Below are 24,997 nucleotides of genomic sequence, written 5' to 3' on the forward strand. Positions count from 1 at the left end.
TTTGGAAATTAACCCCTTATCAGACGTATCATTGGCAAATATGTTTTCCCTTACAGTGGGTTTTGTTTTAAGTTTTATGATGGTTTATTTTGCTGTGCTGAAGCTTCTTATTTTGATGTAGTCCCATTTGCTTATTTTTTTCCCTTTGTTTCTCTGGCCTTAGGCATTGTATCAGTAAAAATTATGCTATGTGAAATGTCTGATATTTTGTTGCCTATATTTCATTCTAGGATTTTCATTGTTTTGAGACATACATTTAAGTATTTTATCCATTTTGAGTTTATTCTTGTTTATGTTGTAAATTGGTGGTATAGTTTCAAATATTTTTGCATGTACTTGTCCAATTTTCCCAACATCATTTATTGAAGATACCATCTAACTCCATTGTATTATCTTGCCTCCTTTAGTAAATATTAATTCAGCATAATATCTTGGGTTGGTTTATGTATTCTCTGTTCTATTCCTGTTCTAGTGCAAGTACCATGCTGTTTTGATTATAGTGGATTGCTAGTGTAGCTTGATTATCTGCTATTGTGATCACTCCAACTTTGTTCTTCTTTCTCAAGTTTGCTGTGGCTGGCTGGTCTTTTTTGGTTCTATATAAATATTTGGAGTGTTTGTTCTAGATCTGTGAAATATGATCTTGGTATTTTAATGGAGATTGTAATGAATCTATAGATTGCTTTGGGTAGTATGGACATTTTAATGATGTTGATTCTAACAATCCATGAACATGGTATATTCTTTCATTGCTTATATCCTCTTCTATCTCTTTATTCAACCTTCTGTAGTTTTTTTAGTACAAGTATTTTACCTCCTTGGTTAAATTTATTCCCAAGTATCTTAAATTTTTATTGCAATGGTAAATGTGGTTTTTTTTTTCTCTTTCTGAGAGTTAAATATTAGTGTGTAAAAATGCCATCAATTTCTGGGTATTAATTTTGTATCCTGCTATATTTCCAAATTTATATATTAAATCTAGTAGTTTTTTGGTGGAGTCTCTTTTTTGGGTGGAGTCTTTAGGGTTTTCTATGTACAATATCATGTCATTTGCTAATAATGATAATTTTACCTCCTCCTTTCCAATTTGGATATCTTTTATTTTTTTCCTTTCCTAATTGCAGTGGCTAGTACTTCCAGTAGTATGTTTAATAAGAGTGATGAAAGCAGATATACTTGTCTTGTTTTTGTTCTTATGGGAAATGGCTTTAGGTTTTGCCCATTAAATATGGTGTTGGCTATAGGTTTCTCATATATGATCTTTATAATGTTTAGGTATGGTCCCTCCATTCCCACTTTGCTGAGTGTATTTATTAAAAATGGGTGTTGTATTTGGTCAAATGTTTTCTTTTTCTGCATCAATTGATATGATCATATGATTTTTGTCATGAAATTTATTTATGTGAGGTAACATCTATTGATTTGCGAATATTGCACCAGCCTTGCATCACTGGAATAAATCCTACTTGGTCATGGTGTATTATCTTTTTAAAATATTGCTGGATCTGATTTGGAAACATTTTGTTGAGTATTTTAGTATCTATGTTCATTAGGGATATTGGCTGGTATTTTTTTTTCTTTGTAGTATCTTTATCTGATTTTGGAATTGGGCTTATGTTGGCTTCTTGAAAAGAGATATGAAGTGTTCCTTTCTCTTGGATTATTTTTGAATAGTTTGATTAAGGTTGGTTTGGCTTTGAATATTTGGTTAAACACCCCAGTGAAGCCATCCATGTCAGGGCTTTTGTTTGCTTGGAGGTTTTTAATTACTGCTTCAATTTCATCAGTAGTTATAATCCTATTCAGGTTTTCTCATCTCATTCTTCCTGGTTGAATTTTGGAATGTTGTATTTTTCTAAGTATTTGTCCATTGTGTCCAGGTTTTCCAGCTTGTTGGCACATTGTTTATAGTATTCTCTTACAATACTTTGTATTTCTGTGGTGTCAGTTGTAACTTTACCTTTTCATTTTTGATTTTATATATTTGTGTTTTTTTCCTCTCTGTTTCTTGCTGATACTGGCTGAAGGTTCATCAATCTTGTTTATCCTTTCAAAGAACCAGCTCTTGTTTCCATTGATATATATTGTGTGTTTTTTAGTATATGTGTCATTTATTTCCACTCTGATATTTATTATTTCTTTCCTTCTCCTTACTTTGGGCTTTTCTTTTATTCTCTTTCTAATTCTTTAAGTTGTAGGGTTAGATAGTGTGGGGAAGAATGGAACTTGTTTGGGAAGTCTGTAAGGAAGACTATTTGAAAGGTCAGAGACCTTAGGGCAGTGGTCAGCAAACTCATTAGTCAGTCAACAGAGCCAAATATCAACAGTAGAACGATTGAAATTTCTTTTGAGAGCCAAATTTTTTAAACGTAAACTTCTTCTAACGCCACTTCTTCAAAATAGACTCGCCCAGGCCATGGTATTTTATGGAAGAGCCACACTCAAGGGGACAAAGAGCGGCATGTGGCTCGTGAGCCACAGTTTGCCGACCATGGCTCTAGGGGATTCTTTTTTTTTTTAATTTCTTTATTGATTAAGGTGTCACATATTTGTCCTCATCCCCCCATTCCCACCCCACACTCCTCCCCACGGATGCCCCAACCCCCTGTTGAACTTAACCATTGGTTAGGCTCATATGCATGCACACAAGACCTTTGGTTGATCTCTCCCCCCTCCCCCCACCCTCCCCTATCCTCCCTCTGAGGCCCGATAGTCCAATCGATGCCTCCTTGTTTCTGGTTCTGTTCTTGTTCATCAGTCTATGTTGTTCATCATTTCCCCTAGATGAGCGAAATCATGTGTCACTAGAGATATACTTATAAGAATTGAATGTGAGACGAGCAATAATAGTTATGCTGACAGGCAAATGAATCAGTCTGTAGTGAGTTTCTTTCTGGACCAACAGTTCTTTTGAGACCCAATATCAATGTCCACCAGTTCCTTATGAGTACATGTCGGCACTGACCCCTCAGCTCTGGATGGTGGACAAATGGTGGTAATGCAGGACCGACTCCCTCTGGTTTGGCCTCGGCCGGACCCAGGGGCACGGCTTCACCCGGATCCAGGGGCCCACGGCCTCACCCAGACCCGGGATCTAGCTTCACCCGGACCCAGGGGCGCATGGCCTCACCTGGACCCAGGGGCGCATGGCCTCACCCGGATCCAGGGGCCCACAGCCTCGCCCAGACCAGGGACCCAGTCTCACCCAGATCCAGGGGCACACGGCCTCACCCGGACCCGGGATCCAGCTTCACCCGGACCCAGGGGCGCGTGGCCTCACCCGGATCCAGGGGCCCACACCTCACCCGGACCCGGGACCCAGCCTCACCCGGATCCAGGGGCCCACGGCCTCACCCGGACCCGGGACACAGGCTCACCCGGATCCAGGGGCCCACGGCCTCACCCAGACCCGGGACCCAGGCTCACCTGGATCCAGGGGCCCACGGCCTCACGCGGACACGGGACCCGGCCTCACCCGGATCCAGGGGCACACGGCCTCGCCCAGACCCAGGATACAGCTTCACCTGGACCCAGGGCCGCATGGCCTCAGCCGGACCAAGGGGCGCGTGGCCTCTCCCGGGCCTGGGAGCCAGCCTCACCCGGATCCAGGGGCACACGGCCTCGCCCGGACCCGGGATCTAGCTTCCCACGGACCCAGGGGCACGTGGCCTCTCCCAGACCCAGGGTCGCGTGGCCTCACCCGGATACAGGGGCCCACGGCCTCACCCGGACCCGGGACCCAGCCTCACCCGGATCCAGGGGCACACGGCCTCGCCCAGACCCAGAATTCAGCTTCACCTGGACCCACGGGCGCATGGCCTCACCCGGACCCAGGGGCGCGTGGCCTCACCCAGGCCCGGGACCCAGCCTCACCCGGATCCAGGGGCACACGGCCTCGCCTGGACCTGGGATCTAGCATCCCCCGGATCCAGGGGCGCGTGGCCTCACCCAGACCCAGGGGCGCGTGGCCTCTCCCAGACCCAGGGTCGTGTGGCCTCACCCGGTTCCAGGGGCCCACGGCCTCACCCGGACCCGGGACCCAGCCTCACCCGGATCCAGGGGCACACGGCCTTGCCCAGACCCAGGATTCAGCTTCACCTGGACCCAGGGGCATGTGGCCTCACCCGGACCCAGGGGCGTGTGTCCTCACCCGGACCTAGGGGCGTGTGGCCTCACCCAGGCCCAGGGGTTCGTGGCCTCTCCCAGACCCTGGGGAGCGTGGTCTCACCCGGACCCAAGTGTGCGAGGCCTCACCCGGACCCGGGACACAGCCTCTCCCAGACCCATGGGCGTGCGGCCTTACCCGGATCCAGGGGCATGTGGCCTCACCCGGACCCGGGACCCAGCCTCACCCTGACCCAGTTCCCAGCCTCACCCGGACCCAGGGGCGCGCGGCTTCACCCGGATCCGGGACCCAGCGGGGTTTCGTCTTCTTGATCCCAATTCCTGTTGGTCAATTCCCCCCCAGCAATTCCCTCGGCCATTTTCCCAGAGCTCCAGGGCAGCCACCGCAGAACTCGTTGGGCGGCGGGCTCGGCGAAGCTCCGGTGTGCCCGGTGCACGGCGGCGGGCCGGTCCGGGGTGGCTGCGTCGGCCCTTGGGTCTGCAGCGGTGGCCGGTCGCCGAGCGTGCGCACCTGGCCGCTTCCGGGGCGTTGAGATTCTTGAAGGACTCAGAGGTCAGCAAGCGTGGAGTCTCCCATCCCATGTCTCCCAGTGGCTCGTCTGTCCATGCTCGGCAGCGAGTGGAGCCTTCCCCTCAGCCGGAGACCGCCGGGGGAACTGCGCCGAGCACGTTCCAGGCCGCCATTGTGTCGCCTGAGCCGTAGTTTTTAAAGTGTGGTCTTTGGGTCACCGGCATCAGCTTCATCCCGCGTACCCCTCTCTTTTATTCTAGTTGTAGAGCATCTGCTCAGTCAGCCCTCCGGTGGTTATGGATGGTGTCTGCTCTGCTCTCCCGTCGTAGTCTCAAAATTGTTGTGGTAGGCAACAATCAGGCTTCTGCCCTATGCCTCCATCTTGGTCCTTCTTTGTATAGTTAAGTCTTGATTGTTGTTGGTGTCACTGGGAGGAATTGTCCTCCAGGCCAATTGGCTGTGTGGACCCTCTGTGTTTATAAAGGAAGAGTTGCTGTGCGGGAGACACGCTTATGGGCCGGGTCTTGGTGCAGCAAGGCTTTGGCGCTCACTGAGACTGCCTCTTGAATGTGTCCCCCATGCGAGTGGTTGAAATCTGGTGTCATCTCACACCGGCCACTAGATGCCCTCGTTTCTGGGTCTCCAATGGAGTGTAGGTCAGCTACTGCCTGAGGCCACTCAGCAGGAATTACAGCATCCCTTATATTCGTGACCTGTTTCGGTGTCTTCCCTTTTTGGCTGCCTCCCTATCGCTCAGCTTCCCTAATCTCCCTAGGTGGTCGCTCTTGATACCCCCCTTGGTGGGCTGAGTGCAAAGTCTTGGTGTTGTTAAGCCTTGATTGCTGTTGGTACACTGGGAGGATGTGACCTCCAGTCCAATTGGCTGTGAGGATCAGCTGTGTCTATGCCGGGAGACAGCCCCATTCAACTAGACTTGCAAAATTGTAAAAGCCTCTGTGCTCAGCTTCGATGGGGCGGAGTTACAGGGCGGAGCCTACAGCCTTGGCTTCCCGTCAGCCCCGCCCTATGAGGTTCCTGTGTCTCAGTGTCCCTCTGTACTCCCAGCAAACACCTCTGAGAGAAAAGCACCCCGGAGTTTCGCCCGCTGCCAAACAGTCTAGTCTCTCCCCCAATGAATCTGGATTCCCAGATTCTCGCCCAGAACCGGGCCTCCGCGTAGTCGGAACTGGGGCTCACCGCAGTCTGGCGCTTCCTTCTCCTTCCCACCAGGGCGACCCAGCAGCACGGCCAACAGACCATCCTCCGCGCACAATCCTGTGTGCGCCTCCGGTGCTCTGCCCTTCGCCGCTTCTCTGCATTTCTGCCTTACAGCCCAGTTTTCCCCAGTATGAGCCTGGCTTCCCCGGGTCTTTCCCAGAACTGGGGTTCAGTGCAGTTGGAACTGGGTTTCAGCACGGTCCGGAGCTTTTGTCTCCTTCCCGCTAGGGCAATCCAGCGGCACAGGCAACAGTCCCTCCTCTGTGCACATTCCCGTGCGCGGCTCCGGCGCAACTCCTCTGTGCCTCCGCCCCACAGCCCAGACTCCCCCAGCATGAGCCTGGCTTCCCAGGGTTTCGCCCGGAACTGGGGTTCAGTGCAGTCGGAGCTGGGGTTCAGCACAATCTGGCGCTTTTATCTCCTTCCCGCCAGAGAACGCCAGCCAGGCCGTCAGCCGCCCCTTCCTCTTCGGCTGGTATTTTTTTTTTCTTCCCCGCACGCGCCCGGGCTCGTGTCTCCGCCCGTGTTTCCATACCTCAAGCTTTTACGGCTTCTCTGATTTTCCTTGTGGTTTTCTCTTTCCTTCTAGTTGTGGGCATTTCAGTCAGCCAGCTTTCCTGTGGTTCTGGATGATGTCCGTTTTGACTTTTAGTTGTATTTTTGAAATTGTTGTGCCAGGCTGTAGGTTAGGTGTTTAACCTATGCCGCCATCTTGGTTTCTCCTCTCTAGGGGATTCTTGTTGAAGGTAGCAGACCCTGCCTTGACTTTTCCAAACAAGTCTGAGCCCCTGGGTGTTTTGCTGGAATCTTTATGTTTAGACTTCAAAACATCCTTGTTTTAAAGACACTACAGATACATGTGTTTTCTGAAGGACACTTACCCTGCTGATAGTATCTAGAGGTTAGTTTTAGTTCAAGCTGTTGCTACAATAAAAGCCTAAGGAGGCAGGTGAATGGGGCTATCTGTTTCCTTTAGCCAGGCAGTCCCTTAGCCCTCTTTATCACAGAAACATGTGTCAGAGTAATCATTCATCCATCACTTAGGGTCTACTGGTCAGTCCCAGCAAGATAGTTTATTAGAAATTTTTCCTGTTTTTTGAGGTGAGCCTGTAGTGATATGAAGTTCCCTTTCAAGACTGCTTTCACTGTGTTCCATAGATTTTGAGTTGTTGTGTGTTCATTTTTATTTATTACCAGGAAGATTTGATTTCTTCTTGATCTCACTGATAAACCCTTCATTGTTTAATAACATGTTATATAGCCTCCATGTGTTTGAATGTTTCGGGGGTGTTTTTATTGTAGTTTATCTCTAGTTTCATGCTATTGTGATCAAAGATGATGCTTGTTATTATTTAAATCCTCTTGAATTTTTAGAAACTTTGTTTGTGTCCTAATATGTGGCCTATATATAATAATGCCCCATGTTCTCTTGAGAAGAATGTATATTCTGCAGATTTGAGGTGAAATGTTCTGTAATTTCAATTAAATACATTTAATCAAATGTGTGTTTTAGGTTTGCTGTTTCCTTTTTGATTTTTTTGTCTAGAAGTTCTATCCAATGATGTCAGTGGGTATTAAAGACCCCTACTATGATTGTATTGCTGTCTATCTCTCCCTTAATATCCTCCAGAAATATTTTTATATATTGGGATGCTCCTATATTGAATGCATATTCATTTACCAGAGTTATATCCTCTAGTTATATTGATCCTTTTAGTATTATGAAGTGTCCTTCCTTATTTCTTTTTTTTTTCAATTTTTTTATTAAAGTATTATATGTGTACATATCTTACCATTGCCCCCCCCACACCCCACTCCCATATATGCCCCCACCCCCCAGAGTTTTGCATCCATTGGTTATGCTTATATGCATGCATACAAGTCCTTTGATTGATCTCTTATCTCCCCCACCTCTCCCTAACCTTCCCCTTGTAATTTGACAGTCTGTTTGATGCTTTACTGTCTCTGTATCTATCTTTTTGTTCAAGTTTATAATGTTCTTTATTATCCATAAATGAGTGAGATCTTGTGGTATTTTTCTTTTATTGACTGACTTATTTCACTTAACATAATGTTCTCCAATTCCTCCAAGGTTGCTGCAAATGATGAGAATTCCTTCTTTTTTATGGCAGCATAGTAGTCCATTGTGTAGATGTACCACAGTTTTCTGATCCAGTCATCTGCTGACGGGCACCTAGGCTGTTTCCAAATCTTAGCTATGGTGAATTGTGCTGCTATGAACATAGGGGTGCATATATCCTTTCTAATTGGTGTTTCTAGTTTCTTCGGATATATTCCCAGGAGTGGGATTACTGGGTCAAATGGGAGTTCCATTTTCAGTTTTTTGAGGAAACTCCATACTGTTCTCCACAGTGGCTGCACCAGTCTGCATTCCCACCAGCAGTGCACGAGGGTTCCTTTTTCTCCACATCCTCGCCAACACTTGTCGTTTGTTGATTTGTTGATGATAGACATTCTGACAGGTGTGAGATGGTACCGCATTGTTGTTTTGATTTGCATCTCTCAGATAATTAGTGACGTTGAGCATGTTTTCATGTGTCTCTTGGCCTTCCTTCTGTCTTCTTTTGAAAAGATTCTATTTAGGTCTGTTGCCCATTTTTTAATTGGATCATTTATCTTCCTTTTATTAAGTTGCATTAGCTGCCTGTAGATGTTGGAGATTAAACCTTTATCAGTGATGCCATTTGCAAATATGTTCTCCCATGCAGTGGGCCTTCTTGTTGTTTTGTTGATGGTTTCTTTTGCTGTGAAAAAGCTTTTTATTTTTATGTAGTCCCATTTGTTAATTTTCTCTTTAGCTTCCATTGCCCTAGAGGCAGTGTCAGTGAAGAATTTCTTTTGGCGTATGTCTGACATTTTGCTGCCTGTGGATTGCTCTAGTATTTTTATGGTTTCCCATCTTATGTTTAAGTCCTGTATCCATTTTGAGTTTATTTTTGTGTATGGCGTAAGTTGGTGATCAAGCTTCATTTTTTTGCATGTATCTGCCCAATTTTCCCAACACCATTTATTGAAGAGACTGTCTTTATTCCATTGTATGTTCATGCCTCCTTTGTCAAATATTAATTGAGCATAGTGGTTTGGGTCAATATCTGGATTCTCTATTCTGTTCCATTGATCTATATGTCTGTTCTTGTGCCAGTACCAGGCTGTTTTGAGAACAGTGGCTTTGTAATACAGCTTGAAATCTGGTATTGAGATCCCTCCTACTTTATTCTTCTTTCTCAGGATTGCTGTGGCTATTCGGGGTCTTTTTTTATTCCAGATGAATTTTTGGAGAGTTCTTTCAAGGTCTGTGAAATATGCCGTTGGTATTTTAATGGGAAGTGCATTGAATCTATAGATTGCTTTGGGTAGTATGGACATTTTAATGATGTTGATTCTACCAATCCATGAACATGGTATGTTCTTCCATCTGTTTACGTCTTCCTCTATCTCTTTTTTCAGTGTCCTGTAGTTTTCCGTGTATAGGTCTTTTACCTCCTTAGTTAAGTTTATTCCTAGGTATCTTAATTTTTTTGGTGCGATGGTAAATGGGATTGCCTTTTTAGTCTCTCTGTCTGTAAGTTCACTATTGGTGTATAGAAAGGCCATAGATTTCTTGGCGTTAATTTTGTATCCTGCTACATTGCCGAATTCATTTATTAAGTCTATTAGTTTTTTGACGGAGTCTTTCGGATTTTTTATGTACAATATCATGTCGTCTGCAAATAAAGACAGCTTTACTTGTTCTTTTCCAATTTGGATGCCTTTTATTTCTTCTTCTTGTCTAATTGCAACGGCTAATACTTCCAGTACTATGTCAAACAGGAGTGGTGAGAGTGGGCATCCCTGTCTTGTTCCTGTTGTTAGGGGAAATGTTTTTAGTTTTTGTCCATTGAGTATGATGTTTGCTGTGGGTTTATCATATATAGCTTTTATTATGTTGAGGTATGAGCCATCTATTCCCAACTTGTTGAGAGTTTTTATCAAGAAAGGGTGTTGGATTTTGTCAAATGCTTTTTCTGCATCAATTGATATGACTATGTGATTTTTATCTTTCAATTTGTTTATGTGATGTATCACGTTTATTGCTTTGCGGATATTGTACCATCCTTGCATTCCTGGGATAAATCCTACTTGGTCATGGTGTATGATCTTTCTGATGTACTGCTGGAGCCGATTTGCTAGAATTTTGTTGAGGATTTTGGCATCTATGTTCATGAGGGATATTGGTCTGTAATTCTCTTTCATTGTGTCATCTTTATCTGGTTTTGGTATTAGGGTGATGCTGGCTTCATAGAAGGAGCTTGGAAGTGTTCCTTCCACTTGAATTTTTTGGAATAGTCTGAGGAGGATAGGTTTTAGTTCTTCCTTGAATGTTTGGTAAAACTCTCCTGTGAAGCCATCAGGCCCCGGGCTTTTATTTGCCGGAAGCTTTTTGATGACTGCTTCGATTTCGTCCATAGTTATTGGCCTATTGAGCTGTTTAGATTCTTCTTGATTGATTTTTGGAAGGTTATATTTTTCTAGGAATATGTCCATTTCCTCCAGGTTGTCCAGTTTGTTGGAATAGAGTTGTTCGTAGTATTTTGTAACAATCCTTTGTATCTCAGTGGGGTCTGTTGTTATTTCACCTCTTTCATTTCTGATTTTGTTTATTTGGGTCCTCTCTCTTTGCTTCTTGGTGAGCCTGGCTAGAGGTCCATCAATCTTGTTTATCCTTTCAAAGAACCAGCTCTTGGTTTTGTTGATCTTATGTATTGTTTCTTTGGTCTCTATGTCATTTATCTCCTCTCTGATCTTTGTTATTTCCTTCCTTCTGGTTACACTGGGCTTTTCTTGCTGCTCTTTTTCTAGCTCTTTGAGTTGTAGGGTTAAGTAATTTATTACCATTGTTTCTTGTTTTTTGCAATAGGCTTGTAGAGCTATGAACTTCCCTCTCAAGACTGCTTTCGCTGTGTCCCATAGATTTTGGATTGTTGTGTTTTCATTGTCATTTGTTGCCATGATGTTTTTTATTTCTTCCTTGATCTCTCTGGTGACCCAGTCCTTGTTTAATAGCATGCTTTTTAGTCTCCATGTGTTTGATTTCTTTGGATTGTATTTATTGTAGTTGATTTCCAGTTTTATGCCACTGTGATCTGAGAAGATGCTTGATATAATTTCTATCTTCTTGAATTTGAAGAGACTTTGCATGTGACCCAGCATATGGTCTATCTTTGAAAATGACCCATGTGCACTTGAGAAGAATGTATATTCTGTGGCTTTGGGGTGAACTGTTCTGAAGATGTCAATTAATTCCATCTGGTCTAGTGAGTCATTTAGGATTGCTGTTTCTTTGCTGATTTTTTGTTTAGAGGATTTGTCCAGTGGTGATAGTGGGGTATTAAAGTCTCCTACTATGATTGTATTGCTATTAATCTCTCCCTTGATATCCTCCAGGAGTTTTTTTATGTATTTGGGTGCTCCTATATTGGGAGCGTATATGTTTACCAGAATTATTTCTTCTTGTTGGATTTCTCCCTTTAGTATTATGAAGTGGCCTTCCTTATCTCTTGTTATGGCATTTACTTTGAGGTCTATTTTGTCAGATATAAGTATTGCTACCCCAGCTTTTTTTTCCTTTCCATTTGCCTGAAAGATATTTTTCCTTCCCTTCACTTTCAATCTGTGTGAGTCTCTTGATCTGAGGTGGGTCTCTTGTAGACAGCATATATATGGGTCGTGTTTTTTTATCCATTCAGCTACTCGATGTCTTTTGATTGGAGCATTTAGTCCGTTTACATTTAAAGTTATTACTGAAAGGTATTTGTTTGTAGTCATATCTATTTTTGTGTCTGTATTCCTTTTTACCTGTTTATTTCTTCTTTTTACAGTATTCCCTTTAGCAATTCTTGCATTGCTGGTTTGGTGGTGATAAACTCCCTGAGGCTTTTTTTGTCTGCAAAGCTCCTGATTTCCCCTTCAATTTTGATTGATAGTCTTGCTGGATATAGTATTCTTGGATTCAGTCCTTTGCTTTGCAACACTTTGTATACCTCCTTCCATTCACTTCTAGCTTGTTGTGTTTCTGTTGAGTAATCATTTGACAGTCTGATGGGTGTTCCTTTGTAGGTAACTCTCTGTCTCTCTCTTGCTGCCTTTAGGATTCTCTCTTTATCATTTATATTTGCCATTGAAATTATGACATGTCTTGGTGTGGGTCTTTTGGGGTTGATCCTGCTTGGGACTCTCTGTACTTGCGTAACTTTTATCTTTCCCACATCCGGGAAGTTTTCTGTCATTATTTCTTCGAATAGATTTTCTAATCCCTGCTGCTCTTCTTGTCCTTCTGGCAGCCCTATTATACGCATGTTACTTCGTTTCATGTTGTCCCGAAGTTCCCTTAGGCTTTCCTCCTGCTTTTTAATTTTTTTCTCCAATTGCTGTTCAGATTGAGCTTGCTTCTGTACCTGATCTTCTAACTCACTAATTCGGTCCTCTGCTTCTTGTAGTCTACTGTTGAAACTTTCCATGGTGTTTTTGATTGTAGCTATATCACTTTTCATTTCTTCCTGATTCTTGCATAAGTTGTTGATTTTCTCATCCATCTGATGTATAAATTCCATGACCATTACTCTGAACTCCTTTTCGGTCATGTTGCAAGCTTCAGTTTCACTAATTTCCTTTCTTGGCGACTCCACATTTTCTTTCCTCTGTGAGTTATTTCGTTTCCCCATTCTGGCTATTACCAGAAAGCTCAAGCTTCCGTTTGCGTGGACCTGGGCCATGTGCTGTGGGGACTTCGCTCCACCCTAGTTTCACTGAAGTGCTCTGACACTAGGACGTGTGGCTGCCTTTGGTTGGTGGGAACCAGACTTGCCCAGGATCAGTGTCCCCAGTGTTCCGTGTGGTCTCGTGTGCACATTTAGAATCAGGGACCCTGTCTGCACCACACTGTTGGTATGTGCAGAAAATGAGATCCTTAGCATGTGCCAGGAGTCAGAGTTTCCCTGTGTCTGCACCAAGACTCGAGTGTCAAAGTCTCTGTTGCCTTGTGCGGTTTCTCGTTGAGAATCAGGGTCCCTGTGTGTACACGCACCAACAATTGGGGTCACTGGCTCTTAGTGTGAATGCGCTGTGAGTCAGGGATCCCAGGCAGCTGTGTCCGGCGTGCCAAATTCCCTGAAGTGGAGCTGCGTCTTGTGTGTGCTCTCTCTACTGAGCCAAACCGGCTAGAGCGCACATTCTTAAAATCCTGAAGGTGAGCTGGCTCAGTGCACATTCTTAAAATCCTGAAGGTGAGCTGGCTCTCCCAGAGTCCCGGAAGTGGGGCGGAGTCCGTCCTGTGCGCCAAATTCCCCAAAGGGAAGCCCCTCTGTGCACGCTCTAAGAATCCCCGAAGGGGGAGCTGTGACTCGCGAGCCAAATTCCCCCAAATTCCCCGAAGGGGAGCCCTCTGTGCGCACTGACAGATTTCCCCGACGGGGAGCTGCTTCTGTCCCGCGCGCGCCAAATTCCCTACGTGGGAGCTCGTCCCTGTGCAAAGCTCGGCAGCTTGGGCGAGGGGCGGGTCTATCAGTTACTATGGAGCTATCAGCACGCCTGCGAGGAGGGGGATAGGCTCTTTGACTCACGGAAATCTGCGGGGAAGTCTGGATTCTTGTTGTTTGTTGGTCTGAAGCTGTGATAGCAGTTCTCTGTCCCCAGTGGCTGCAGGGTCCTGGTTTGTGTCAGAAGCCAGGATCCGAGTCTCAGGCAGCTCTGTTTCTCAAGATGGCGTGGTCTCCGCGTCCGCACCAGCCGCCGAGAAGTGTCTGCTTTGTGCGCGGGGCTCCGCCGTCTAGGGCTGCCCTGTTAGGGAGCCCCTTGGAAGACCTGCAGAATCTAACTGACCCTATCTCATACACTCACACACACCACACACATCTACACTCTCCTCTATGGGTTCCTCACTCACACTCTCTCTCCTTCCTTATTTCTTGATATGGCTTTCACTTTGAAGTATATTTTGTCAGAAATGAATATTGCTACCCCAGCTTTATTTTTCTATTTCCTTTCACATGGAAAAAAATTTCCATCCCTTCACTGTTATCCTGTAAGTGAATCTTTTGTTCTGAGGTGGGTCTCTTGTATATGGGTCATGTTTTCTTATCCATTCAACTACCCTATATCTTTTGATTAGAGCATTTAGGCCATTTACATTTAAAGTTATGATTGGTGGGTACTTATTTGTTGTCATTTTTATTCTCTTTGCATGTGTTCTTCCCCCCCTCTCTCTCCTTCTTACAATAGTACTTTAGCATTCCTTGCAATACTAGATTGGTGTTAATAAACTCCTTTTGCCATTTTTTGTCTGCAAAGCATTTTATTTCACATTCAATTTTGAATGATACACTTGCTGGATAGAGTAGTTTTGGATTCAGTCCTTTCATTTTCATTCCTGTGTACTTCATGACACTCCATTCTGACCTGAAGTGTTAGTATTGAGAAATCAGCTGAGAGTCTAATGGAAGCTCCCTTGTAGGTAACTTTCGGTCTCTCTCTTGCATCCTTTAAGATTCTTTCTTTGTTTTTAATGTTTTCAATTTTAATTATGATGTGTCTTGGTGTGGGTTTTGGGGGTTCATCTTCATTGGGACTCTCTTTGTTTCCTGGACTTGTGTGACTTTTTCCTTCTTCACATTAGGGAAGTAAGTTTTATGTCATTTTTTCTTCAAACAGGTTCTCTATTCCTCACTCAGATTCTTTTCTTCCTGGTACCCCCATGAAGCTGATGTTGTTACATTTCATGTTGTCCCAAAGCTCCCTTAAACTTTCCTTTTTTTCCCAATTGCTACTCCAAATGGGTGGTTTTCTACCTTGTTTTATAATTTGTTGATCCAGTCCTCAGCTTCTAATCTACTGTTGATTTCTTCCAAGACATTCTTTATTGTAGTTATATCATTTTTCATTTCTGTTTGATTCTTATTCATGGTTTCATCCTTCTTTTCATGCTGGTGTAATTCTCATTAAGTATCTAATAGTTACCATTAAGTTCCTTGTAGTTCTCACTAAGTTGTTCGAACAGCCTTATAGCCATTACTTTGAATTCTTTATCTGAAAAATTGCTTTCCTCCATTTAATTTAGTTCCTTTTCTATAGATTGTCCTTTTATTTCATTTGGAGGTTGTTTCTTTATCTCCTCATTTTAGCAGTCCAGTGGTCCAGGGTACTGTGTGAGACCGGCCAGGTCAAGGAGGCAGGTCCGTGTGTCTGAGAGTTTCAGGTCTCAGCTATGGGGCCAGTGCCAAGGTGGCCAGGCTGGTTGTCCAGGATTTCCTTGCCAGGCACAATGATTCTTGATGGTAGGTTCATGTATCTGGGGATGTTCTGTCATGATGGCAGGTCCAGGAGCACCACTTCAAGTCACTGTGGCCTGTTGTCCATGGGTTACAGGTCTGGCATGCCAGAATGGGGCAACAAGTCTGTGCATCCAGGCTGGCTGCACGTCAAGTTGGTGAAGCAGACCACACACACTGCATATCAGGAGTTGGTGTAGGCCACGCATACCACTCCTCAAGATGTGGGGGTGAGTAGGGCACTCCAATCATCAAGGGGGCTGGGCAGCCAAGTTCATCTCTAGTCAAGGGCCAGGCAGTCAACTCCTTTAGGGGGCAGGGTGCGCAGGACCCTCTGCTAATGAAGGGGGTGGGCCTGGCTGGACTTGATGCTTCTCAAGGCCTCCTGGTAGGCAGGGCACTCCTATTTTCAAAGGGGTAGAGTGGCCAGGTATGCCCTATTTACTTATTTTTATTTTACTTTTTAATCCTTACCCTGCATTGACTTCTCCTTCCCACTGGACCTGACAAAGGTATATTTAAAGTACATAGTTCTGAGACATTTCATTATATAGGCAATTTAGTTTTTGATTCTTTTCTTTATATGGTCTTCATGGGAACACTGAAACTTGAAATATTATTTTTTGTTGTTGTTGGCAGAGGAAAAGCTCCAAATTTAGCCAGCAATTTTGTGACCAGTTTGGAAACTCAAATGTCCTCAGTTAATATGAATGGATGACTCTAACAGTTGCCTCACACAAAGAAAATAGATGCTGCCAAGAAGATTACTATGAACTAAGACGCTTTATGTCAATGTAGAACCACAAATGGCAGCTGGAATAATGGAGTCTTTAAAATGCTTACCAATTATTTGCAAATGGTTAATGAGAAATTTGCTGCCTTGAGAAGATTGATGAAGAAGTCACTCTACCTACTTCTTACTCACATATTTATGTATTTGACTGCCCTCCTAGGGATTAAGTGCATGCAGAGCAGGAACATTTCCTTTCAGTTATGTTGTCTGGCCTCGGGATTAATCTGAGTATTTAATAAAGGTAGGAATCTTACAATTAAAATAGCACAGCAGTAATAAAGTGGCCTATAAAGCAGGAAAATCATACCTTTGAACCTGGTGGGGCTGTCAAGCCTAAAAAGGCATACACTGCATTATTTTCTCTGGCTTCAAAGAAGGCATCATAGTCCTCGGTGGCAAAGAAAAAAAAAAAAAAGGTAAGAAGAATTAGCAACATGCAACAACAACAAAAAAATAGAATAAAAGGGAAGAAAAATAGGACATTTATTTAAAATGGCTTGACTAGTCAACCACCGTGGTGGCAGCAGGCTAACTAACTTCCATAATGCTAGAATTATGGAAAGGATAATAAAGAGGCAAGGTTTATTGGATCTCATTTAATGTAGCTAGAAGATATGCTGTTCTGTTGGGAAGAAACTGCAAAATGGCTTATTCCACATCACACAGAATTGAAATCTGTCTTTGGGCAAGCAACTTTCTCCACAGCCCAAAGCAGTTTACCAGTAAGAGGTTATTTATTCTGGCATGAATTTGTTGTTCCAGTTTCCCATTATTTTTGTTCTATTATTTATTAGGTAGAGGTGTCCTCAGAGCCTATGGTAGACCATATATTTGCTAGATATGTCCAGGGCGATAAGAATATTAAATTTGTGCTGTCTTTGGAGGAAGTGAATATGATTTTCATGAAATATGACCAGAAGACCTAACAAGCTACTAAAAGGTCTCTATCTGGTGAGCCAAGCAAGCCTCATGTGACTGAATTTGTTTGGGTTTTCTTTATACTGTCATCCTCTAAGCCACCAAATATTTTCTAAAAATAACAAATAAAATACCCTAAATTTGACTATGGAGTTACCAACACACCTACTTTGGAAACTGAGTCATTATCTATACCTGGCCTTAGTTTGTTTTGATTTTAAATAGAGATAAGCTTAGCATTTAACTGACTTAATTAACATTCAATCTGCTGGCTTCTCTAGAGATTGCCTCACTAACAGATCACAGTGTTATAGGGTTCTTTTCTAGCATGTGTAGTTCTTGGTACCTGAAGAATGTGGAGGTATAAAGTTGAGAGCCTCTCAAGCCATTGGTGACCCTAAATTTGAGCCCCACCCCATGATACATCAGAATTTCTCCCTTATTTAGGGATTATAGTCAGAATTGTTTAGAGCCCTAGTATCTCCACAAAGATTGACTCAAATCATCTTTTTGTGTACCCTAGATGTTGACAAAGGAATAAGCCCTAAATAACAGGCATATATGATTCTTCTATACTCTTTGAGCTTGCTATTCAAAAGTGAAACTAACTGGATCTTGATACCAGTTCCATACTGAGACACATGACCTATAAGCTACTCAAGGTAAACAAACAATATAGGTCATATCTATACTTACTCACTTTGAAGTAACCTCAAAATGCTAGTTAAAAGAATCTAGTAAGAGATATTTCTTACTAACATCAAAGCAACAAAAACAATGCATATCATTCTTTAAAATTATGGGAAAGAAAGCAGGTCTTCAGCTTTATTGAAATCTGATAAAAATGCTATGTAGGGGTTGTCTTTGTTTCAAGTGTTTTAGTATCAAAGTATATTATGATTTGTTGGGCTTGGACTTAGCAAACACAAACAGGTTTGTAACTCTGAAAGAAAAGAACACTAGTTTCTCAATTAAGCCAGATTAAATAACTTAGTCAGCAAATATATATTGAGCAGCTACTACATTCCAATCACTATTCTTGGTGCTAAGAATATAAGAGTAAACAAAACAGACTGTGATATAGTCTGCTTCCTATATAAGAATTCTCTTGAGAAAAAATAAATATAATTTATTTACATCTCTGAGATTCTAATAACATTAATACAGAATGTATTATACCATCTGTTGGTATAATATTATTTATTATTTCATGGAAATATGTTTTGGTTCTTCATATAGAAGCGTAGATCTTTCAGGGCAAAGCTTACTTTATAAAATTTGTATCTTTTCTATCAGAGTCTCATGTATATACATAGGGTAGTTGTTTCAGTCACATTCCAGTCTGGAAATAAGAACCTAAGCTACCATAGTTCAGTGTTTCTCAACAGGGGTAATTTTTCCCACAGAGACATCTGGCAAAGTCTGGAGAGATGTTTTCACAACTGTGAGGGTGCTACTGGAATTCAAGGATAGAAGCCTGGGTTGCTGTTAAACATCCTACAATGTGCAGAGCAGTCGCCACAACAAAGAATTGCCCAACCCAAATGTCAGTAGTGCCAAGATTGAGAAACCTTGAGATAGTTAAAACAGGCAATTTAATATGAAGAACTACTTAGAAGAGATTAAAAATCTGAAAGGCAAACAGGTGATGGTGAGACAACCCAGAGATGAGCAAACAACAGGAAGCTGCTACCAAATTTAGGGCAAAATGAAAGAGTAAAGAAGGTGATATTACAGGACCCAGGAGCTGGGGTACCTGGTACAGCTGGTACCATAAAGGAGATTCAGTCACTGTCATGGATCATCCAGATAGATAGGATGGGGATACTTTGGTTTTTCCTCTCCTCCTGCCCTCCATTCTTCAAACTAGTACATCCTATTATCAACCAAACCTAATAGGCAGCCAGTTGGCAATGTAGATTAGAACATGTAATTTGCTGTGGTCTGACCCACCACATAATGGAACAAGACAAGAATGAAGATGGAAACTTTGAATAAACAAGGAAATGAACAATGCAGTATATAATACTCACAAAACACATAGCACAATAGATGAGATGCAACATTTTTTTGTATGAAAGGTTGCTATATACTCTTCTAAGTGTCTGTATAGGGACAAATCTTCATTCTTATTGTTTTTAAACTCCTAACTCAGTGCCTGACACATAGCAAGTACTCACTAGAAGTTGGATTCCTTTTCCACTAAGAAATGTTTAATCATTTGGTTGAGTTTCACCCTCTTGTCCCTTCCTTTCCATCTTCCCATTTCTCAGTGATTCTTGCCTTATTTCCAAAACATACTCCATTCCCTTGCAGTGTGGCTTCACAAGGAGAAATAAACCAGGTAAATGTGGTTTCTCAAATGTTATCCTTATAACCCAAAATGTGTTTGTTTTCAAACGTCAAACAAATTGAAATGTCTGCTTTAAAAAGGAGAAGGTAAGAAAATATATACTGGCTTAGATTGGACTGTATGACCCCTGAGGCCTCTTCCAACCACTCTAATTCACCAATTTTCAGAAATTTCAAATATAGAGGAAGTGAGATTTCAGTATCTAAATGGATAGCATACTTGCCTTTTCCTTATCTGTAGTTTGTCTTTACACATTGGCTATGTCTGCAGCAACAGATGAAATTTTTAGGACCCCTCCTCAGAAGTGACTAATTACATTCACAAACTCGTCTGTGCCAATGAACTTCTCAAGTTTGTCACACCCATCCCTTATATGGTTTGAATTGGTCCATGAAAAGATCCCCACCAAAAAGTGTCTGCCTCACTCCTATATAAACCTATGAGCTAGAACAGGCGTCCTCAAACTACGGCCCACAGGCCACATGTGGGTGTTTTTGCCGTTTTGTTTTTTTACTTCAAAATAAGATATGTGCAGTGTGCATAGGAATTTGTTCATAGTTTTTTTTAAACTATAGTCTGGCCCTCCAACGGTCTGAGGGACAGTGAACTGGCCCCCTGTTTAAAAAGTTTGAGGACCCCTGAGCTAGAAGATATGGATTGCTGGCTCTAAAAATATATTTTCTTCACTAATGCTAATTCTGAGGATATAGCAATGCAAACATTTCTCTATTGGAAATTCTTATAGCCCTTACTTAGGTTTTCTCTACCATAACTTCATAACTATTCTCTGATTTTTTCAGGTATGTATGATTCTCCTCACACCCTACTCCTAATCAGCTCCTTAAGAGAAGAGGCTGTGTCTTATTTAGATTTCTACTTGCTATTGTGCTGCCTAGAATAGCCATAAACTATAAATGGTACTTGAATATACAATGAGTAAAGTATTAAGGAAAATGCTCCATGGTTTAAATGAAGACTAAACAAAATAGCATACTTCAAAGCACCAGTCACAAAGCAAATAAAAGTAAAAATATTTTCTCCCATTTCTTACATAAGTTCAATGAGCTGAATTAAAATTTTAACAAAATTCATTAATGATATCAAAATAAAAGTATTACTAGTTTCAAGCAGAAAATAAGACATTCCTCTTTTTTAAAAACTAATGTTAATCTAAATAAGTCCAACTGCTGGCTTCTTTTCAGAGTCTCCTTCATGCATATACCAGAAACATTAATATAATTGCTCTGATTGGAATTGAGATGAAGAAATGTAAAATTATATGTCAAAAATATGTATTTCGCCGAAACCGGTTTGGCTCAGTGGATAGAGCGTCGGTCTGCGGACTGAAAGGTCCCAGGTTCGATTCCGGTCAAGGGCATGTACCGTGGTTGCGGGCACATCCCCAGTAGGGGGTGTGCATGAGGCAGCTGATGGATGTTTCTCTCTCATCAATGTTTCTAACTCTCTATCCCTCTCTCTTCCTCTCTGTAAAAAATCAATAAAATATATTAAAATCTTTAAAAAATATGTATTTCTACATTTACAGGTAATTTTGATGGGTGACTCATTTACCTCCTAGTCATAGGCAAAATACCTCAGCTGCGTAGGATGGATGCAAAGAATGAACAAGAGAAATGATTGTATGCATATCTAGGCAAGAGAGTGAAATGGATAGGATGGATTTGAGCAAATCCATTTGAAAAAAAAACACACACCAAGTATTTAAATTGATTCCTTACCCCACGGTACTGGCTTTCATTGAAAATCTGAGGTGGTAGGGGGTACCCTGAGGCTGGTCGACTATTTGCAGGTACATTTTCTCTCATCCACTTCCGATTTTCTTCATTGGCAGCAATATCTTTTTCTTCAAATCCTATTTTGTTAGCTTCTAAAAAACCAAGCACATCTTGCTGTTTCTTCTTAATCTAGGACCCAAAGGACAACAAACTATATTACTGAACAAAAAGCTTCTATTATTTTCAAATTTAACAAAAGTCAGTGTTTATGAACTAGCATAAATAAATTCAGACATGGATCAATATTTGTGGTTTCACAGAAGATACATAGTTTTCCCGCTTTATTATTTTGTTGTTAACAATGTTTCATAAGTGGATTGAAGAGCTTTCAGGTGACAGATCCTTTTATCAACCTGACTTTTTCTTTTTCTAGAAAATTTCCCACATCTAATGAACAAAAATAAGGATAGCTGATGCATATCAATAACCTAAAATGCAGTTAATGCAAAAGTGTGAGTAGTAGGAAGCTTTGGTTTTCTGGTTATCTAAAAGCCCTTCTTAGTTTCAGCCCTTGTTAAAAGTCTTCACAAACAATCCAAGTCTACTACCTATCTTAATAAGCATCATGTAATGAATAGAAATAAATAGTTCCTTGAGAATGTTACAAGCCTCAGAGTCATTCTGTGCTTCAATGTTCATTGTTTACAACAGAAACTGAATAAGAAGATATGACCTTCCAAAACCGGTTTAGCTCAGTGGATAGAGCGTCGGCCTGTGGACTCAAGGGTCCCAGATTCGATTCCAGTCAAGGGCATGTACCTTGGTTGCAGGCACATCCCTAGTAGGGGATGTGCAGGAGGCCGCTGATCGATGTTTCTCTCTCATCAATGTTTCTAACTCTCTATCCCTCTCCCTTCCTCTCTGTAAAAAATCAATAAAATATATTTAAAAAAAAGAAGATATGACCTAAGTCTCCTTGTATACTAAGTCTGGAATATACATGTACCACTCATTAGTCATTAACATGTGTTGCTAAGGGATCTTTCATGTGTATCTGTGCTACTTCTTCAGCTAGATTAACAGGTAGAGATAATACAATTATTTTGTTTCCTAATCATACCTAAAAGAGAGTTTTAAAATAGTAAAATTAATACTATTTAGTTAGGCTTTTCCTCTAATATGCATTTATTTTAGAATGTTAATACACATTTCTATGGTAATTTGTTCAAATTTAAAACTCTTACTTAACATTTCTGAGGTGCAGAGCATAATCAAAAAATTATTCATGGAGTCACACTAAAAAGAAACATGGAGTAGAATAATCAGAAAAATAAAATCAAAAGAAGCAGTCCTCCCAATGGAAATAAAAATACAAAATAATAAAGCTTCCATACAGTCAAGTCCTCTATGGATTCACATACCCCCCACACACAGAGAGATTTGTATATTTGTCCTTCTAACTTGCTTGTGTGTAAGTAATTTTCTCTCTCATCACATAACTCCAGAGAAAAAATTCTCAATTTCTCCCAATAAGAATTGAAATTTCCATAGGCTATTTAGATCAGAGTATAGAATGCCTTTCTTTAAAGATCACTAATTTTTCCAACAGGAATCATATTTCCTTAAAGAGGTAATATGCAAATTGACCATCATTCCAACACACAAGATGGCTTCCCCCATGTGGTCAAAGATGGCTGCCACAAGATGGCCAGCAGGGGAGGGCAGTTGGGAGGAATAAGGCCTGCAGGGGAGGGCAGTTGGGGGGGACAAGGCCAGCAGGGGAGGGCAGTTAGGGGTGACCAGGCCAGCAGGGGAGGGCAGTTAGGGGCAATCAGAACAGCAGGGGAGCAGTTAGGCGTTGATCAGGCTGGCAGAGGAGTAGTTAGGGGGTCATTAGGCTGGCAGGCAGAAGCAGTTAGGGGCAATCAGGCAGGCAGGCAGGCGAGCAGTTGGGAGCCAGCAGGCCTGGATTGTGAGAGGAATGTCCACCAGGATTGGGCCTAAAGAGGCAGTCGGACACCCCTCAAGGGGTCCCCGATTGGAGAGGGTGCAGGCTGGGCTGAGGGACACCCCCCCCCCCCCCCGTGCATGAATTTCATGCACCGGGCCTCTAGCTAGCTTATAAAATCAAACTTCCAGTCCTAAATATAACATATGCTCCTTTTTTAATTTTGATAAAAATCAATGTAAAAGTCAAATATTTAGGAGTGAATGTCTAATGGACTAGACCAGTGATTTTCACTTGGTGTGCCACAAGAATTTTTAAAACATGGAATATCTGACTATTTAGTCAGAGACCCTGACCTCTTTTCCCTTAGATTGTCAAATAAAAATTAAAAAATGACAACAGCCAACACAACAATTGCCACCTGGTGTTAATGAATCAAAATTATACCCATTTTTGTCAGATTGGCAAAGAATATATATTTTGGTGTGCCAGATAATTTTAGTAATAAGTATATGTGTGCCCTGAGATGAAAGGTTGAAAATTTCTGGACCATAAGCTTGATAGAAGGTTCAGTTAAATCAGTGGTTTTTAATCTCCATGATACAACAGGAAGTGTTCAGTTATTATAAATTTTATCAAGTAATTTATCTATTTTTTGCATATTTGCAAATTTAAGTAGGTATAAAGATGCCCCTAAATATGGTACTTTGAGTCACTTGCCATTTGCAACAGATAGTTTTAAATTAATGAAGAGGTAACATTTAGCTAACATGCTAAAAATTATACGTGGCCCTGGGTTAAAGTCATCTGTCATGTTTGTGTGAGAAAAAAGGATAGAAGACCTTTAAGATAAATGACTCTGAAGCCTTCTTACCTTAGTGAATGCTTACTACATAGAGAGCAGTGTTCTCTCTAAGTTAAGATGGTAGCCAGGCTTTTTATCACTGGGCATTGTAGTATAACTTCACTGATATCTTTACTCTCCAGCCATAATTTCTGGACCACAAGTATTTCTCCCATGCTCTGGAACTACCTGACAATAAATACACATACTTCCTATAATGCTCTGCACCTCCATAAGGCTGAAGGGAATGGACCATAATAACACTTTTTAGTAGGTTCTGTCCTGTCAAATGTGAACATGTGTTCAATTTTGAATCTTCGGGGAATGTTAAAAAATGTTTCCTAACTTGGTAAAATCTGTAAGTCCAAAATTTCAAATAGCAAATTTATTTCTAACAAGGCATATTTTATATCTAAAGAGTTATTGCTTTGTTATACACCTACAAGCACATGTTCACTAGAACATATTTTGATAAAGGGGCTTCAGGTGGTTCTAATTTCCTAATTTCCCAATGGGACTTAAAATAAAGGGACACAGTAAACACAGGTGACTAAAAATCATAAAATGCAAGAACAATTAGGAATGGGTATCACAAGGGTTTACTAAGGAATACAATTTAAATTTTCTACAGAAAAAATAATTTGTACTTCCAAGTAGATGATGGCACGGTCCAGAAATTCAAACCAATTTTCTTCAAAGAGCAAATCATACTGCTCACCTCTACCCAATGAATGTTACTTTTTTCTCACATGTCCGTTTTTTTTGTTTGTTTGTTTGTGTATTTTTTTAATATATTTTATTGATTTTTTACAGAGAGGAAGAGAGAGGGATAGAGAGTCAGAAACATCGATGAGAGAGAAACATCGATCAGCTGCCTCCTGCACACACCCTACTGGGGATGTGCCCGCAACCAAGGTACATGCCCTTGACCGGAATCGAACCTGGGACCTTACAGTCCACAGGCCAACACTCTATCCACTGAGCCAAACCGGTTTCGACACATGTCCAGGTTTGAAATTCAAGGTATCCTTTCCTCCAAAGATACAGAGCAGGGCTACTGAGGAATGTTACCTAGAGGGAACAGTTACTTTCCAGCTAGCTTCAGTAAGCTCCTTGTCTGTCATGACAAGGGTAAAATAAATTTATTTTAAATGAAGGAAACTGACAAGGTATCTGTATGGGCTTTAAAATGGTCCAGTGTGAATGTTCAACTTTCAATGGATGACCG

The 24,997-nt window shown here is 41.8% G+C and overlaps 1 protein-coding gene across 1 annotated transcript in view; it reads right to left on the reverse strand.

The window, feature by feature from the left end:
* Positions 1–24,997, reverse strand: part of SH3BGRL (SH3 domain binding glutamate rich protein like) — a 154,996-nt gene that overhangs the window by 12,137 nt on the left and 117,862 nt on the right. Inside the window, exons 2-3 of the mRNA XM_079765732.1 lie at positions 20,981–21,166; positions 16,278–16,358 (exon numbers count right to left, since the gene is read on the reverse strand). Coding sequence (XP_079621858.1) covers positions 16,278–16,358; positions 20,981–21,166 — 267 coding nt within the window. The remainder of the gene's footprint in view (positions 1–16,277; positions 16,359–20,980; positions 21,167–24,997) is intronic.

This window comes from Cnephaeus nilssonii, assembly GCF_951640355.1.
Source record: "Cnephaeus nilssonii genome assembly, chromosome: X".
Classification (NCBI taxonomy): Eukaryota; Metazoa; Chordata; class Mammalia; order Chiroptera; family Vespertilionidae; genus Cnephaeus; species Cnephaeus nilssonii.